This window comes from Podarcis raffonei, chromosome 4 (genome assembly GCF_027172205.1).
Source record: "Podarcis raffonei isolate rPodRaf1 chromosome 4, rPodRaf1.pri, whole genome shotgun sequence".
Taxonomy (NCBI): Eukaryota; Metazoa; Chordata; class Lepidosauria; order Squamata; family Lacertidae; genus Podarcis; species Podarcis raffonei.
Genome location: NC_070605.1, coordinates 23,715,642 through 23,733,775, shown reverse-complemented (window position 1 = coordinate 23,733,775; position 18,134 = coordinate 23,715,642). Strand labels below are relative to the sequence as shown.

Below are 18,134 nucleotides of genomic sequence, written 5' to 3'. Positions count from 1 at the left end.
TTTGCAGAACACAGAAACCTCGTCTCGTGCCTCCTCTGGCTAATAATAATAATAATAATAATAATAATAATATATTATTTATACCCCGCCCATCTGGCTGGGTTTCCCCAGCCACTCTGGGAAGCTTCCAACAAAAAACTAAAATACAATAACCTATTAAACATGCCCTAAACAGGGCTGCCTTCAGATGTCTTCTAAAAATTTGGTAATTATTTTTCTCTTTGACATCTGGTGGGAGGGTGTTCCACAGGGCGGCGCCACTACCGAGAAGGCCCTCTGTCTGGTTCCCTGTAACTTGGCTTCTCACAGCGAGGGAACTTCCAGAAGGCCCTTGGCGCTGGGCCTCAGTATGTTATATCAATAGGCATTGCCCACTTATTTCAAGTATATCGTTGCAAGTATGAGGTCTAGGAACTTGCTTCTAAAACAACACACACACACACAAGTGTACTTTTGGGGCAGAATTTTGTGCTCAATATCACAATGGCATTTTCTTTCCACACTCTTACAGAATTGTGGCATGGACATGCAGGCATGACTTTAATTGGCCCTAATAGTCTTGCTATAGATGTGAATTTAGGGACAAAGTACACCATGCAATTATCTATGACAGGATGAAAGTTAATTATACTTGGGTCTGCTGCGTATGTAGGTTAATAATTGCATGCAATATGGTTAACATGCTCTTTCCTCCCTGACTTCACGGACTGAGCTGCTTGATGGAATTGCAAAGGCAAACCATTCTGAAACAAGCGAATCCATGGGAAACGCATTAAGTTAATTAGTGTTGGAACATTCAGACCTGGCCAAGTCAGCCAGTAGCAGCCTTTGCTTCTAAGACCAATAAGTTTCTGTGAGGATTAGGGCATACTTTCCACACTTCTAAAGCTTCAGTCAGTCACCTGCCCTTCAGCCCGCAGGATAGCTCAGTCAGTCGAGCATGAGACTCTTAATCTCAGGGTTGCTGGTTTGAGCCCCACGCTGGGCAAAAAGATTTCCTGCATTTCAGGGTGTTGGAGAAAATTACCTTCTTGGTCCCTTCCAACTCTGTGATTCTATGATGCTGATGAATTTTCATGCCTCTGCCTGGCAAGCACATGCTTTGTATGCATAAGGTCCCAGGTTTAGACCCCAACATTTTCAGGGAGGGCTGGGAAGGCTCGTGCCACAAACCCTGGAGAACAGGCTGCCTGGTAGCAAAGACCAGCCTTTCCCAGCTGGTGCCGCCAGATATTTTGGGCTAAAACTCCCATCTTCCCTAATCATTGGCCATGGTGGCTGGAGCAGATAGAAACTGTAGTCTGAACATAGCTGTCAAACGTCCCTTATTTGGCGGGACAGTCCCTTATCCCAGCGCCATGTCCTGCTGCTGTCCCTTATTGATGATGTCCCTTAAATAAGCTACTGAAGGTAATGGGGACCTTTCTATGTCCAGCTGTCCTTTGTCAACAACAAATCGTTGCTGTTTTTGTGTGTTGAATATATGCTATATGGTAATTTATGGACCTAATAGGTATCTAAAGCCATTTGCACACAACAAAATATGTATTTTATCAAAGTAATTGTCGATCCCTTATTTTGGCTGCTGATCCCTTATTTTCGAGGCTGCTGGTCCCTTATTTTCAAATCTGTAAGTTGATAGCTATGAGTCTGAAACATCCGGGAGGCCACTGTCAGCAATACTGAGCTAGATGGGCCAGTGGTATAAGGGCAGCTTGTGTTTCTATTTACTGAATGATGGGTTCATTCTAGCAGGCAAGTCCTCAGTGAGCAGTGAACCCACATGTGTGACTAATATGCATTAGGTTTCCTTATAGGTCTTTAGCAATCCTGCTGCCCACAGGATTATTTTATTCATTTGTTTATTAAATTTGAATACCGTCCTTCCCCCCAAAGATCTCAGGGACGTTCACAGCATAAAAATGCAAAATGAAAATACGTAATTAAACAAAGTCAAAACACATAATAAAAGCAAGAGGATTTTGTTTTTGCACATTGTGCCCTTCTGCACAAATGGCGATTGTGACCTCTGGTAGCAGCGATGGGGATCTAAATCTACAAGATCCAGTCCTCAGAACTTTCTCAGCACTCTGTCACTCTCTAACACGACCAAGAGACAGAAGCCAGGCCTAAGGAGACAGGGAGACAGGCTTAATTCTAAACGGCTGCATTCATAAGAAGCACAGAATAAATTTGTGTAGGTTTCCTGAAGTGCATCTTTTTACTTTTAGCAGGAGAAAATGTGGCCCCCTAGATGTGGGGGCCCGTGATGTGAGCTGTACTCCAAAATCGCAAGAGGGCACTACCCTCCCAATCCCCGCATTGCATTCTCCTGTGTTAATAGATGGCTGGGATTCTAAAGAAGAATAGTTGTTATGGCCCCAGACCAGGACTCCCACAGCATCCATTAGCCAATCACTTTGGCAAGGGATACCTTAGCTTCTCCCCTAATTTGGGTGGCTTCCAGCTGGATGCTACACAACATGGTGGGATGGTGATAAAGTGCCACCTCCATCTTTTGGGTTTGGTGCAGTGGTGCTACTACAGCCATTTCCTTATTATTATTATTATTATCATCATCATCATTATTTATTACTTACATTCCTCACATCTGACTGAGTTGCCCCAGCCACTCTGGGCAGCTTCCAGCACAATATAAAAGAACACAATGAAACATCAGATATGCCATGGAGACCTTGCCCGTTATCTCAGAAGTCCCAGATAACTGGGCGCTGCTTCTGCTCTGCTTGTTCCTACAGTCAGAGAGAAAAGGAGGTTGGGTGGAGTTTTTCTTCAAAGGATGGCTCCTTTTCTCTGCAAAGGCTAAAGGCTGGTACCAGCAAATTGACAGTGGGGTATCCCCTAATTTAAAAATAACGCCCAGGAGCTATGATGATGATAATTGATCATATTTACACCCTACACTTAGGAGCCCAGAGCAGCATACAGAGAAAAGAGCCAAATTATAGCCTTGAAAATATGCAACATAATATCAATAAAATAATTTAAAACACAGAATTCATGGCACAACACACAAGGAACAGCCGGCCATCAGCCACATTCAGCCTTCTCCAAAGACCTGGACAAACAAGAGGGTCTTCTGCAGTCGACAGAATACAGGGCCTCCTGGGAAGGGTGATGTGTTCCTCATCTCCTAGAGGCCATGCCCTGTTTTGAGGGAGCAGTGGGTTGGGCCAAGTGTTGAAAATAGAGGTCTTGTTTTCCTCTTCCCACCTCCCTCCCTGCCCTCCCTTTCCTTGGCTCAGACACTGGTCATTGCATCAGCGACGAACAGTCAGGTGGGCAGTAAGTTTGAGCAGGGGAGCAAAGGGGGTAAATGTAGCTATGATAAAGAGATAATAATTTTCCATCTCTCCCTGTCCACCAAATCTCACAGGCCTTTTGGGTTAAGTGGAAAAGGTGCAAGTGAAAAGGTGTTGCGATGTTGTGGCCTGGTTCTGTTTTACTATTTTTTTTGGAAGCCTGGCAGCCCAGTCAGATGGGTGGCATATAAATAATAAAATCATTATTAATACTAGTATTATTACTACACCTCTGCCTCCCGCCACCCTCAGGCAATTTAAAGAGGTGTCCAGGCTAAAGGCAATTTTTAAAAAGTATATAAACAGGCACCATTGAAACAATTCTGAAATACAAACGTACAATAAAAATACTTTAGAACAATTGGCAACACGGTAGAAAGCAGCAGAAAACAATGCCAAGCAGATAAAAGTCCTGTATTACTGCTCAGTTCAAAGCCACGGCAAATAAAATTGAGTTTTAAGGTGATTTTTGTGGCCGCAAGGCATTTGTCTATACAGGTGCCCTGATTCTTCCTCTCTTTTCTTATTTTACCAGTTTTCAGCACTGTATATCCTGTCCTTTGCTGTCATAATGGTGGGATTCATCATGTATTGCTCAACGCCGACCCGCAGTGCAGAGGCCGTCTCGAGTAGCTTGCCTCTGGGATCCAGTACTGGGTTTGACAATCTTGCCTTAAAAATTGAAGAGAACCACCTGAATGTGTCCATCGTCTCACCTACACAACACAGCAAGGAAGGAAGTCAGACAGAGGAGGCGCTAGACACAAAACTAACCGTCTTGTGAAGCGCACAGCCTCTCAGCTGCTGGAATTACTTTGGAAATGTCAGTAAACAAAATATAATGAATGTAATGCTGCGCTAGGTTGGATTAAACTGGAGAGGTGCCTACGGTGGAGTTTGTGGTCATGCCAAAGTCTAGAATTTCACCGCGAGATAACGAGGGCTGGATCCTTAGTCGAACCACCTGTACCAAGTCATGTTCTCTGAAGATCTGTCCTGGGAGCTGACAGGGAAGTAAAAAGGTAGCGACAAGTAAGGGAATGACTAACAATGCTCTCTGTAGAGAGAGAGAGAGAAATCAACACTAAAGAAACCAAATTGCACTCATGGCTCATTTTGAGTAATTTATCCAATGTCCAAGGTTTGCACGTTGAAGGACTGTGGAATATTTTTGGCAAGAACACGACTGGCAAAAGGAGAAGAGAGGGAAGAGAGACTTGAAACAGGTTAGATGGCCAGTACTGAAAGAGAAGCTGGAAACTGTAAAGGGAGAGACAGAAAGGTGTCTGTGAAGAGCTGTGAATCCCTGTCTTTAGACCATGAGGGCCAGAAACCATCTTTAAATATTAAGCGATGAGGACAAGAAACATTTTTATATATAAAAAAAACTGAATTGGTTAACCATTTCCTACTCCTACACAGTTAAATTCAGAGTTTGTTCATCATCTTTGCAATAATTTAATTGAACCTTAACACTTGGAGACTGGGAAATTGCACTTGGTTGCACCGGCAATGGATGCTGATTGAAGCAACCTGGGATGAACCCATCTGAATTAAAGGATGCACTGAGCCTGCCTCCCTATTGGCGCTGTTTCTGTCTTCATTAAATTGTCTCGTCCTTTTGGATCTCAGATATACTTTAGAGTAGACCACGCCCCTCCTGGTGGCAGAGAGCTCAGCAGGTAAACACTTGGTGTGCTTTAAGTTTGAGGAACGCAAAATCCCCTGTGTGTAAATCAGCTTTTTGGAAATGTGAAGGTGGTCTTTTTCGCCACAATAAATAATGTATCGAGCCATATATATATATATCTATATATCTATTCACTGACAATTTGCCTAATGGTGTACACCTCTGCAGCTATAAGATATGCTTTCAGGACCAATTGTACATGACCTATGCACATTTTGTAACCATGTATATTGTCGAAGCATAATCAATATTTGGGCCCCTATCCAGCGAGAGATTAGGATGCACAGATCTCTATGCGTGTATCCCTACTTGGATGAGCCACAGGCCCAAAACTGTGTCCATCGTTTCCAAATCCAATCCAGCTGCCAGCTCTAGGAAAAACAGGTTGAATACTTCCGGGGAGAAGGTATTTGATTTAGGCCTTCTTGCTTTCCCTTCCCAGTCGAACAACTTACTGGTCCTGTTTAAAGTATTCAACTGGTCTACGTGTTGTGCCTAAAGGTTTGGATCAGCACTGTAGTATTGGCAGCTTTTTCACACCCTCCAGTGCTGTTCAACAGAAAGCCATGTGCCTGCATCAGATCATCAGCTCTGACACCAGTTGTTAAGAGGAAGGGGGTACCAGGACTGAGGGCAGAGGTCTCGTCCCCATGTTCCCCATCACCATCAACGATTGGCTCTAATGGAGCTGACAGCAGGTGTTTGGTGACATGTGATACTCCCAGTTCCTGGATAATGGTGTTCATTCTCTCCCCAACTTAACTTCTCTGCAACAGCACTCTCTTCTGTTTGTGGGTGTTACCTTGCTTTTTCTGGATCAGTGCTAATGTTTCTCCAGCTGTGCCATAATATTATTGTTATAAATAGCTTTTGAACAATAGTTCAAGCCCAACGCCGTTGAATAATAATACTGGAAGCTGATCCTACAACACTGTGATAAAGTTGCTTTTTAGGCTGGGTCCTTATTGAGATGGTTATTATCCCAGTTTGACTAGAATCTGAGGAGAGTTGCTCATTTCATCAACTAAATATTTAGGGCTGAAATCTGCTGCATTGAAACTATTAATTCAGAGGAGTTTGTGCCAGGGCTGCTATTCTCCTTTTTGAGCTGCACTCCTCCTAGCCATTATTAAGTATTAAGTGCCATTTGAATTCAGTTAGCCTCTCAGTTCAACTTGTTTAGGACCACAGTGTAACCCTGCTCTTTTGATATACATGGGTGTCCCCCCCCCGCAAAGTATCAATATATTATATACAGATTTATGCTGTTTATTAAACAGTGAGATGATTTTGGATCCCTTTTTGTACAGTTCCATGGCAGCATGTTTAAAATGGAAATGGAATTCATATTAAAGTTTTGTTTAAAGGATGGAAAATAAATAGATGTTCAGTATATCTCTGGCTGGCCTTTTTATTACATTTCTATTCCACCCTTCCTCAAAAGAGCACTTAATGGTGTCCCCCCTTTATAAGTCACAACAACCTTGTGAGGTAGATTAAGCCCAGAGAGAACGATTTTGAGCTTCCTGGCCCTCTCTTTGCCTTACAATATATCAAAAGGTATCCAAGCAAATTCACAAGAATACACTCCACCAGTGCATCAGAAATACACAAAGAAATCAGTTATGGTTGCTCCCCTCTTCGGTGAGCTTGTAATTCAGAATTTGTGCTTGCCTGTCATGCGTGGGGAAACTCTGGCCCTCCAAATTTTGGGCTACAGCTCTCATCATCCCTTATCATTTGCCATGCTGGCTGGTACTGAGGGGAGTTGGAGTCGTAACAATATCTGGAGGGGCTTAGGTTCCTTATAATAATAATGGTAATATTTTTATTTATTTATTCATATCCCACCCATCTGGCTGAGTTGCCCCATCCCTGTTGTGTGTCACTAGTGAATACTTTCCTTTGCCCTTCCAGAAACATGCTCTGCAAAAGTTGTCGAAACTAAAAAGTGTGCCTTAATGTGGAGTCGAGCCCGAAATTACCGTATTTTTCGCTCTATAAGGTGGACCAGACCACAAGACGCACCTAGTTTTTGGAGGAGGAAAGCAAGAAAAAAATATATTCTGAATCTCAGAAGCCAGAACAGCAAGAGGGATCGCTGCGCAGTGAAAGCAGCAATCCCTCTTGCTGTTCTGGCTTCTGGGATAGCTGCGCAGCCTGCATTCGCTCCATAAGACGCACACACATTTCTCCTTATTTTTAAGGAGGGAAAAAGTGGGTCTTATAGAGCAAAAAATACGGTACACGTTAGATGGGTGCTCAGTATTTTGTAAGAGTATCTTCTGGCCACAAGATGGCACTCAGAGAACCATTTCCCCTTAGCAAAGTGCCTGGTTGTCAGGAGAGGGTGTGCGTTTGCTCAGCTGGAAAGGTAAACATGAGCTGTAGCAAAGCAAGGCAAGTCCAGCTTTGCTGTAGAGACATTTCCTGAGATAATTAGGCTGGGTTCAGGTGCAGTTGTCCCTTCTGTACATTCTGGATGCAACGCTTAATAACTGAAATGGGAAACTGCGTGTGCTGGGTAGATTCCAGGTAAAGACTTTTCATGGGAAACCTGCCCAATTTCTCATATGCCACAGCCTCTCAGTTGAGCTATAAGAACAGCAGGTGCCTCTCTTTCTTGCTGGACTCTTCCACTTGAAACTGCAGGGAGGTGAAATTGCATCTTTGACTTCCTGTAGGATTTTTTTTTATAAAAGGAACACCTTGCATGTATAAAAGCATATTATTTTTATTATTATTTATCAGTGAAGAAGACCACAGATGGCAACTTATCTGCCATATGGATATATATAGGCTTACAAAAAAAAGTATGACACGCATATCTCTCCTGTAATCTGAAGTGGTACGGTCCAGGAAGAGCATTTTCATGCAATTAAATTGATTGTATGTTTCTGCCTTTAAGAAAATAACAGAAGGAGAGCCCTGCTGGATCTGACCAAAGGTAGCATCCTGTTTCCTGTAGCCACCAAACAGATGCCTCTGGGAAGCCTTCAAGCAGAAAATTTGCTCTGTAGCAGTTGGTACCCGAAGTTGTATTGGCTGTGTTGGAATTAGAGGTTCCATTTAGACATAACTGGCAGTTGTTGATTTGCCCTGGATTTGTTCAACCCTCTCTTAAATAAGTCACCTGACCTAGTGCCCATTAACACACTTGCGGCTGCAAATTCCCATCAATCAATTAGGCAGCTCCCCTATGAGGAAAGGTTGCAACATTTTGGGTGTTTTAGAGAAAATGTGAGTAAGAGGAGACATGGCAGAGGTCTATAAAATTACGCTGTGGAGAAACCAGATAGAGAAAAGTATTTCTACCACTCTCATAAGCAGTAGAACTCAAAAGTGCAGAGAAGAGCACAGTACAAGATATATGATGATGCTTGGGAATATTACTTCCAAGGAAACTGAATGTTGGAAATTTCTGGACACACAGAAGGAGGTATTTTTCACACAGCAAATAGTTATAATAATAGTTTTAATAATTTTATTATTTATACTTTGCCCATCTGGCTGGTTTCCCAGATGGAATACACTCCCACAAAAGGTATGTATGTATGTGATTTGTATACCACCCTTCATCATATGATCTCAGGGCAGTTCATGGAATAAAATACAGGATAAAGGTAAAGGGACCCTTGACCATTAGGTTCCAGTCATGACTGACTCTGGGGTTGCGGCGCTCATCTTGCTTTATTGGCCGAGGGAGCCGGCGTATAGCTTCCAGGTCATGTGGCCAGCATGACTAAGCCGCTTCTGGCGAACCAGAACAGCAGACGGAAACGCCGTTTACCTTCCCGCCGGAGCGGTACCTATTTATCTACTTGCACTTTGACATGCTTTCAAACTGCTAGGTTGGCAGGAGCAGGGACCGAGCAACAGGAGCTCACCCCATCGCGGGGATTTGAACCGCCGACCTGTGTTTTTTTTAAAAATAGGCTTTTTATTACCGTATTTTTCGCCCTATAGGACGCACCGTCCCATAAGGCGCACCTAGTTTTTTTTGGGGGGGGGAAATAAAGGGGAAAAAATTATTTTCCCCCCCAGGCGCGGGGCTGGGGCAGGGGAGGCCCGAGCTTCCCCCGACCCCAGCCCCCAAACAGGCAGCTCTCTGCAAGCCGTGGGAGCGCTCCCGCTGCTTGCGGAGAGGTCCGCGAAGCCTGCATTCGCCCCATAGGACGCACACACATTTCCCCTTCATTTCTGGAGGGGGAAAAGTGCGTCCTATAGGACGAAAAATACGGTAAGTTTTCATTTCACATACACCAACACCAACAAACAAATATTTCAAATGAACCACTGACCTTCTGATCGGCAAGTCCTAGGCTCTGTGTTTTAACTCGTGTCCCTAAAATACAGGATAGGTAAAGCTAAAGGGACCCCTGACCATTAGGTCCAGTCGTGACCGACTCTGGGGTTGTGGCGCTCATCTCGCTTTATTGGCCGAGGGAGCTGGCGTACAGCTTCTGGGTCATGTGGCCAGCATGACTAAGCCGCTTCTGGCGAACCAGAGCAGTGCACGGAAACGCCATTTGCCTTCCCGCCAGAGCGGTACCTATTTATCTACTTGCACTTTGATGTGCTTTCGAAATGCTAGGTTGGCAGGAAAATACAGGATAAAAACAAGTAAATAAGTAAAACAAAACAGCAAAACTGTCATGGTTTGTATTTTTGAAGTACAGAAAGTATTGGTTTAAATTGTAGAAATCTATTGATTCAAGAAGATTCTGGAACTTTCTCTTTGTGATATAAACCGGAGGTTTCTAACTAACAAGTAGGTAAGTTTCCGTTCTGCTTGGAAACAAGCAGAAGGTTCCTGATGTTTGGGTTATTTCTTCAGAGAAGCTGATTGCAGCTGTTTACGCTGGCCCAGTTCTCTCTCTCAAGGTCATGCTGCCTATAATGACAGGCCAGAAGGAGCCTGGTCTCACTTTCTCCCTTTCCTTCTTGGTTCTCTCTATCTTGTTCCTGTCTGGTGATCTGTACACAGTATGCTTAGGTGCTAAGTTTTAGTCTTATTAAGTTAAGGTTTTGCTGCAACTGGATTCTTAAGGAGATGCCAATCTGAAAGAGTTGGATTTATGACTTATGCTAATTTGCCTTCAGTAAATAATGCTGGATGAATCTGATTGTTATTTTGGAGGACCCGGCATTGTTTTTCATTGTGACTTGCTCTGGATCATTATGGAGCAAACGCACGATGATGTATGAGTCAATTACCGTCATTAAGTACTGGATTTCTTTAACATCTGACCCGATTTGGGCCAATTTGGGTGGAACCAGGGTGTAATCAAGTTGGGCTGAGACAGCCTCAGATTGCTGCTGCTCACAGTTCTCAGAAGCCTATGTGGGTGGGCAGCAGAGGCAGGTTGCAAGCTGGGGTGGGCTGTTTGCAAAAGGGCTTTTAAACAGCCCCACACTGTACTTTCGCAGAGATAGTGATGGTCACCACCTTGGAAGGCTTTAGAAGGGGGTTAGACATATTCATGGAGAATGAATGGCTAGCAGCCATTCTGGCTGTGTTGTACTGCCTCTGTTGGAGGCAGTATGCTTCTGAATACCAGTTTCTGGAAACTGCATCTCAAAGGCATTCAGCTGACTACTGTGAGAACAGGATGCTGGACTAGATGGGCCAGTGGCCTGATTGAGCAGGTCCATATTGAGACACTTCTTGCCAGAGGTGTGTCTAGCTGGAGAAACCTTGAATACCCATGGATTTTGTTGAAGCTTGGATTCCTGCAGAATGCTGCAAAAACAAGGGTCTTGCCAGTTCCGAACTGCTACTACACATAGCTCATGATCCCTGCATCGTCCCTGATTCTCAAACATGCAATCTTATTGATGGGATTCTGTAATAAACATAATTTATTATGTATTTTGAAGCTATCCCAGCAGTTTATGAATCAATTTATAAAATGAACTTTATCTTTACCATGCAATGTACAGTAGCTCACAGTTCCATCAGCATTCACTTCTGAAGCCATTAGAACTTTTATTGCTACTGCGTGAAATACAGCTGCAATGGGTTTAATTGATGTTGGGCACATTCCAGTGGAATGGTCTCCCCTGAGTTAGGAGCTTTGTTAAAAGTCCTGAGTGTAAAATAATAATAAAGCTAAAAGCAGCAGCAACAGTGTCAAAGTGTTAGTTGCTCACCATTTCAAAATATTTTATTGCAGATTTCAGATATTAAAAATGGAAATGATAAATCCCAGAATGGCCCAGTCAACTCAAATATTACATCACTTCTAATGCAACAAATGAACCAGATCTGAATTGATTCCAGTCTTGTATGAATGGGAGGTGATGGGACCAGTGGCCATGATCTTTGTTTTTGTTTTTTTGATGTTGAGCTTCAGACCATATTTTGCACTCTCCTCTTTCACTCTCATTTTTTTTTAATGAGGGTGAAAGAGGAGAGCGCAAAGTATGGTCTGAAGCTCAACATCAAAAAAACGAAGATCATGGCCACTGGTCCCATCACCTCCTGGCAAATAGAAGGGGAAGAAATGGAGGCAGTGAAAGATTTTACTTTCTTGGGCTCCCTGATCACTGCAGATTGTGACAGCAGTCACGAAATTAAAAGACGCCTTCTCCTTGGGAGAAAGGCGATGGCAAACCTAGACAGCATCTTAAAAAGCAGAGACATCACCTTGCCAACAAAGGTCCGTATAGTTAAAGCCATGGTTTTCCCAGTAGTGCAGTAGTGATGTATGGAAGTGAGAGCTGGATCATAAAGAAGGCTGATTGCCGAAGAATTGATGCTTTTGAATTATGGTGCTGGAGGAGACTCTTGAGAGTCACATGGACTGCAAGAAGATCAAACACATCCATTCTTAAGGAAATCAGCCCTGAGTGCTCACTGGAAGGACAGATCGTGAAGCTGAGGCTCCAGTACTTTGGCCACCTCATGAGAAGAGAAGACTCCCTGGAAAAGACCCTGATGTTGGGAAAGATGGAGGGCACAAGGAGAAGGGGACGACAGAGGATGAGATGGTTAGACAGTGTTCTCGAAGCTACAAACATGAGTCTGACCAGACTGTGGGAGGCAGTAGAAGACAGGAGTGCCTGGCGTGCTCTGGTCCATGGGGTCACGAAGAGTCGGACACGACTAAACGACTAAACAACAACAACGTTGTATGAATGGAGTCTAGTTTTTAAACTGTTAAGTTTTTCCTTCTCATAAATGTATAAAAGCATAAAGCTCTACATTTTTCAAATTTTCATAAATGTAAATTGACCTGTTCTTCACAGTCTTAAAAAAATAAAATAGATCTGTATATATTTACAGTGGTACCTCGGATTACATGCGCTTCAGGTTACATACGCTTCAGGTTACATACGCTTCAGGTTACAGACTCCGCTAACCCAGAAATAGTGCTTCAGGTTAAGAACTTTGCTTCAGGATGAGAATAGAAATCGTGCTCCGGCGGCGCGGCAGCAGTGGGAGGCCCCATTAGCTAAAGTGGTGCTTCAGGTTAAGAACAGTTTCAGGTTAAGTACGGACCTCCGGAACGAATTAAGTACTTAACCCGAGGTACCACTGTATATACATGGGATTGTGCTCACATTCCATCTATATATGTAGCCCAAGCTTTCATGAGAAAGACTGTGCAGTAGCTAACAAAATAAATCACCAACACTATATGTACTTTTCTCACTTGACCTTTGACACAATCCAGAAGGATCATTATTTCTGAATATTTTGCTGTTGTCCACCCCCATTAAAAACTGTTGGCAATAGCTTCACAACAGCCCATAACTTTGGCAGACAGGGTCTTGGGTTCAAGCCCCACATTGGGCAAAAGATCCCTGCATTGCAGGGGGTTGGACTAGATGACCCCCAGGGTCCCTTCCAGCTCTACAATTCCATGAGTCTAAAGCAGGGACTTCCATGGCTGTGGAAACCTCCTTAGAGTGGAGGGCCATTTCTGCCAAACCCTAACCTTGAGCAGAAGGGACGCGGGTGGCGCTGTGGGTTAAACCACAGAACCTAGGACTTGCCGATCAGAAGGTCGGTGGTTCGAATCCCCGCGATGGGGTGAGCTCCCGTTGTTCGGTCCCTGCTCCTGCCAACCTAGCAGTTCAAAAAGCATGTCAAAGTGCAAGTAGATAAATAGGTACCACTCCGGCGGGAAGGTAAACGGCGTTTCTGTGAGCTGCTCTGGTTCGCCAGAAGCGGCTTAGTCATGCTGGCCACATGACCCGGAAGCTGTATGCCGGCTCCCTCGGCCAATAAAGCGAGATGAGCGCCGCAATCCCAGAGTCAGCCACTACTGGACGTAATGGTCAGAGGTCCCTTTACCTTTTAACCTTGAGCAGATACACCAGGGGTTAGGATTGTTCCCAAACAGATTTCTATCACTACCATCCTGCTTCCAATATTGTTTGGGCCTGCAAAAGCTTTGGTCGTGCTTCAAATCCAGTTCGCATCCTGGTTCATATCCAATTGGTGCTTGTCCCATAAGCCTCTTGGTGAAATCCTGTCACACTGGATACCACAAACGTTCTTGTTTATCTTTCGCCCATTTTTTGTTGCACTGTAGTGCAAGAGTGACTCTCCACATGGTACTAACACATTAAAGCATACTTACCTGGGAGTAAGCACCATTGGACCAAGTGGTACTTGTTTCTAAGTAAATGTGCACAGGACTGCACTGCCTTGTATTTAAAAATCCACTGTAATAATGGAGTTCACTAAGGTTCTTAAATTAACCAGACTTGGCAGTCCATCTTCTCAGATAAAATCATGGGACGGAAGTACCGCAGATGCATTGTGTCAACATAAACATGCCACAGACCTGTGACTGTCCTGGCTGACAATTCTGCTTTACCTAACAATGACAAATCATTCTAGAGCTAGTGAGATGATATTTTTATGGTGTCGGCTAATGCTTCACTTACACTCTGTTTTTCTTCTGACCTTTACAAATAAAAAGAAAAATTACAAGTCTATGCTCCCTGAAGTCCAGTGCCATTCTTTGTAAAGAAGACACCTTGTCCCTGCAGAGGTGTGCATTCTTTTTCCCTGTGGTGTGATCCCCAGCTGGGGTGTATGGGATGTTAGGGGAGTAGTAGTACCTCTGGTGGAGGACGCATTGTACTCTTGGGGTAGTTTGTCCCCCTTTGGTCCCAGAAGCTGTTGACATGCGATAGTAGCAACATACTGGGAACAGCATTGACTGGCTGCCTAACCAGGTGAGGGTAGCTGATGGGGCCCAAACCCTTGGTGAATTAGGGACTTCCCCTGCAAGTGAAGACAAGTTCTGGCAAATTGAGCGGATGAGACCAATAGTGGGTCCAACAGCCAAGAAGGCGATGTTACGATATGAATGCAACGCAGCTGCAAACCAGCTCGGTGAAAACATCACATGATGGGGCTGACTGTGGGAAGCAATGTTACAGTCGGTTCACAGGGCAATTCACCGGAATTTGCTCAGTGTGTAATATGAGACCTTCCTGTTGTGTTTGTAAAGGAAGTCTTCGCACTTGCTTGCTGAAGTCTGAACTGATCGGACATGTTTTGTGTAGTGCTGCAAAGTCAGAAATAAAGAGATGTAAATAGACTATCTCCTTTCCCTGCTAGGGAAGCAAGGAAGGAGGGGGTGTGCATTTACCCACGCTGGGAAATGTCGCCTATCGAGACCTATCCTGGAATTGCGGGGATTGCAGCCAGGGAGGTCACCAGTAAACAAGCCGGGAGTCTGGGAGAGTTGCCAGTCTCTCTCCAACAGGCGGTTTCTGCACATGCTGTAGAGGGAACTGAGGGGTAGATGGGGCTCGTCCACCTGGGAAGGTAGCCCATCTAGGAGAAGGAAAACTCTGACCCTAAACCTCCATTGCCTTGTGGGTTATCTTTGAGAGAAGAAAAGGTGAAGAAGCAACAAATCACACTAATCTGAACTGGCTGGGCGACACCTTGTACGCCGCTTCCTGGCAACTCCTGCAGCCAAGCTGGAACCAAGCGTATTGTGTTGCTCTCCTTTGGACCACATCAGTGAAGCCAAGGAGGAGGTCTTGTCATCTGGGCAGCCCAGAACCTCCATACACACTGCCCAGGCTTGTCCCCAACCCCCAGGGTGGTCACTTTGGTGCTGCTAACACAGCGGTTTGACTTCACGCCTGGAGGCACACTCCATTCTCTCTCTCTCAACAGATGGATGCCAAGAAGATCCCATCCTGCTAGGGAGCGAGTGTGGTTCTTTTCTGTTCAATCACAGTCCTTTTCCCAAGCAAGATGCCCACTGGGTGGGGAAGACCCACATGACTTCGAAAACAACAGGAGAGACAGCACCAGAGATTCCAAAAGGGACGTATTCACAAGGAAGGGGCAGCCGAGTAAGTGGGCTTTAAGCGAGGAACTACAGGACCCTTATAAATATTCAACAGGTTTAGTGGTGGGTGAAACTAAATGCCACTGCTAAGAAACCTGATGTTAAGAGGAGTCCCAGAACTCTTAAATTAAGGAGTTCTTAAGGTATTCCATAAAGCTGCTGTCTTTAGCCCTCCCTCCGCATACTTGGTATGAAAACATAATACATAGTTGGTTACCAGATTTTTTTCAATGAACCTGGGGACTTTTTTTTTTTTTAAAATAAGGCTGAGTAGCAACAGGGAGTCTGTAGTGGGGATGGTGAGGCAAAAGACCCTGGACCCAAGCACACATGCATATTGTATAAAGGTGCAAAGCCCTTCTTTCACACCCTGTGAAACATAAATGCGCAGAGTTTTTTAAAAACTGGGCAACAGCCACCTGCCCACGACTCCCGAGCCCCCCCCCGATCAGTCAGAACAAAGGGGGGAAGGGGGCAGGGGGCAGGAAATCTGTAGCGCGGACATCCCTGGTTCAGATTTGCAAATCTGGGGACATTCTGGGGACGGAATTTGTCTGGCGACAGATTTGCAAATCTGGGGTCTGTTCCCGGGAACAAGGGACATCTGGTAGCCCTAAGTTACACGACATCTGACAGACGGGCATAAGGAGCAGGGTCTTCCCTGCTCAGAATATTACAATATAATTGACTTGACAAAATTCCCTGGGGAGGAAATTTTCTAATGTGGGTGCCACTCGCAAGAAGGCACTATGTGCTGTGTGGAGAAGTACTTTTTATTTTCAGTTCTGAATCTTCCAACATTCAGCTTCCTTGGAAGTAACATCCCTAGTAATCAGCATCATCCTAAACCAAAATAATTGTGTCTTCTGCTATGCACTTCTCTGCACTTCAAAAGAGCTAGCATCTACTCTTCCCCATCTCTCCTGCCTCCAGTAGGAGATGATTTAAAATTCAAATCTTATCCTTCAAAGTATCTGCGGCCTCTCTTAGATTTATATCATGTGTAAATAAAAGGCCATCAAAATAAGTGAATGCTGATAAACCCGATAGGCCCTGAGGGATGGGGTCCTTGGCAGTTTCTTGGCAAGCCTTTTAGATTAATCTGATTTATGTTTTCTAGCTCAGAGATGGGTTTATTAAACAGGGTGCCTTGTCTCGCTCTAACGCAAAGCTGCACATATTAAAATATGAATTTCTCGTATGTGGCTGAAATGAATTTAAAAGATTGCATCTCTCTGTGTTTGCATTGCTCCTGGAATTTGAAGAAGGAAACAAGTTAATGGCTATTTTAATGCTGACCTTTACTCATATTACACATGTTAGTGCTACGTGGCATGAAGTTCAGGACAAACGCGTCCATTCTCATCAGGAGTGCGGCAGAGTTCGCAATGTTCTCTTCTGCCTGGCAAATATACAAACACAATCAATTCAAAGCACTTGACAAAGTTATTATGGTAACCCTACATTGCTGATCTACAATCAGTCAGAAATACATTTGTTTTGTATTTAAAAATACTAAGAATCTAAACTAGGCATTCTACAATATTATCAGAATATCAGTCATTTTATTCAATCATTTCCAGTGTGGCTGAAATGCCTTTTTTTATATAAAAAAGTAACAGATGCTAGGAACAAACACCAAAGGATCACTACTGGGTCTCTCCTTGCAAGTTTCCCAACGATTCTGGATGGTCACTTTTGGAAATGGGCATACGTGTGAGTCACCAAAGTGAATCTTACAAGGTTGCCACCAGCTGAGGTGGCTCACTCTCTCCGTCTTCCCCCTCTCTTCCTCCTCCTCCTCCTATGTAACCCCACAGCTCTACCCCATCATCCTTTTTCTCATCATCCGCCCCCGCCTCCTACTCCCTGTCTGTTGACTTGGCACATGCATTCATCTCACTATATTACCTCCACACCAGTGAGCGTCACTTGGCTCTTGTAGATTTGAGAGCAAAAGGCCCAATTCACCTGAGAGGTCTTTTTAAAAAATCTTCTCCCCCCTCCCCCGAGTTATTTTTAAAATTATATATTTATCTTTTAAGTAGGGTTAAAGTACCTATTTATTTAAGTGTGGTTAAGTGTAATTATGCCTATGAAATGAAAACAAAAAAAAGTAACACGTGTGTAGATTTGACGTGTTTAATCACTAAAACAACCATGTTGCTGGAAATGGCAGTGACTGAAAAGGTGGCAATGCTTTTCTTTTTAATATAATAAATTATTAGTGCGATTACACCTTTTCATCTAAGCACTAATGTGATATACATACAGTGCTTTTTTATCTAAAGAAATGTTTAGGGGTACTCTCATTTTCCTACTCATATTGAAATACTGCCCTTCAATGAGAAGAAGAAGAAGAGTTTGGATTTGATATTCCACTTTATCACTACCCGAAGGAGTTTCAAAGCAGCTAACATTTTCCTTTCCCTTCCTCCCCCACAACAAACACTCTGTGAGGTGAGTGGGGCTGAGAGACTTCAGAGAAGTGTGACTGGCCCAAGGTCACCCAGCAGCTGCATGTGGAGGAGCAGAGACGTGAACCCGGTTCCCCAGATTACGAGTCTACCGTTCTTAACCACTACACCACACTGGCTCTCAATGAGGCCAAACTTAGATTCACAAAATGTTTAGGGGTATGTGTACCCCTGCGTCCCCCCAGAAAAAAGCAGTGTGTGTGTGTGTGTGTGTGTGTGTGTGTGTGTGTGTAAATGTAATGTAATGGTGTAATGTAAAAAAGCCAGAAAAGTTTTCCTCACTAAACAAAATACTGATTTAAAAATAAATGGG

General features: G+C 44.0%; 2 protein-coding genes across 4 annotated transcripts in view; both read left to right on the top strand.

The window, feature by feature from the left end:
- Positions 1–15,281, top strand: part of SLC35F2 (solute carrier family 35 member F2) — a 54,850-nt gene extending 39,569 nt beyond the window's left edge. For 2 of the 3 annotated variants that reach the window (XM_053385752.1, XM_053385750.1), the window contains exon 8: positions 3,859–6,408. In XM_053385752.1, coding sequence (XP_053241727.1) covers positions 3,859–4,107 — 249 coding nt within the window. In that variant the 3' untranslated portion in view covers positions 4,108–6,408. Of the gene's footprint in view, positions 1–3,858; positions 6,409–15,166 lie in introns of those variants that run through there. The other variant, XM_053385751.1, reaches the window with a different exon arrangement.
- The window catches only part of ALKBH8 (alkB homolog 8, tRNA methyltransferase), a 245,775-nt gene that overhangs the window by 71,436 nt on the left and 156,205 nt on the right, over positions 1–18,134 (top strand). The gene's annotated exons all lie outside the window — the stretch shown is intronic.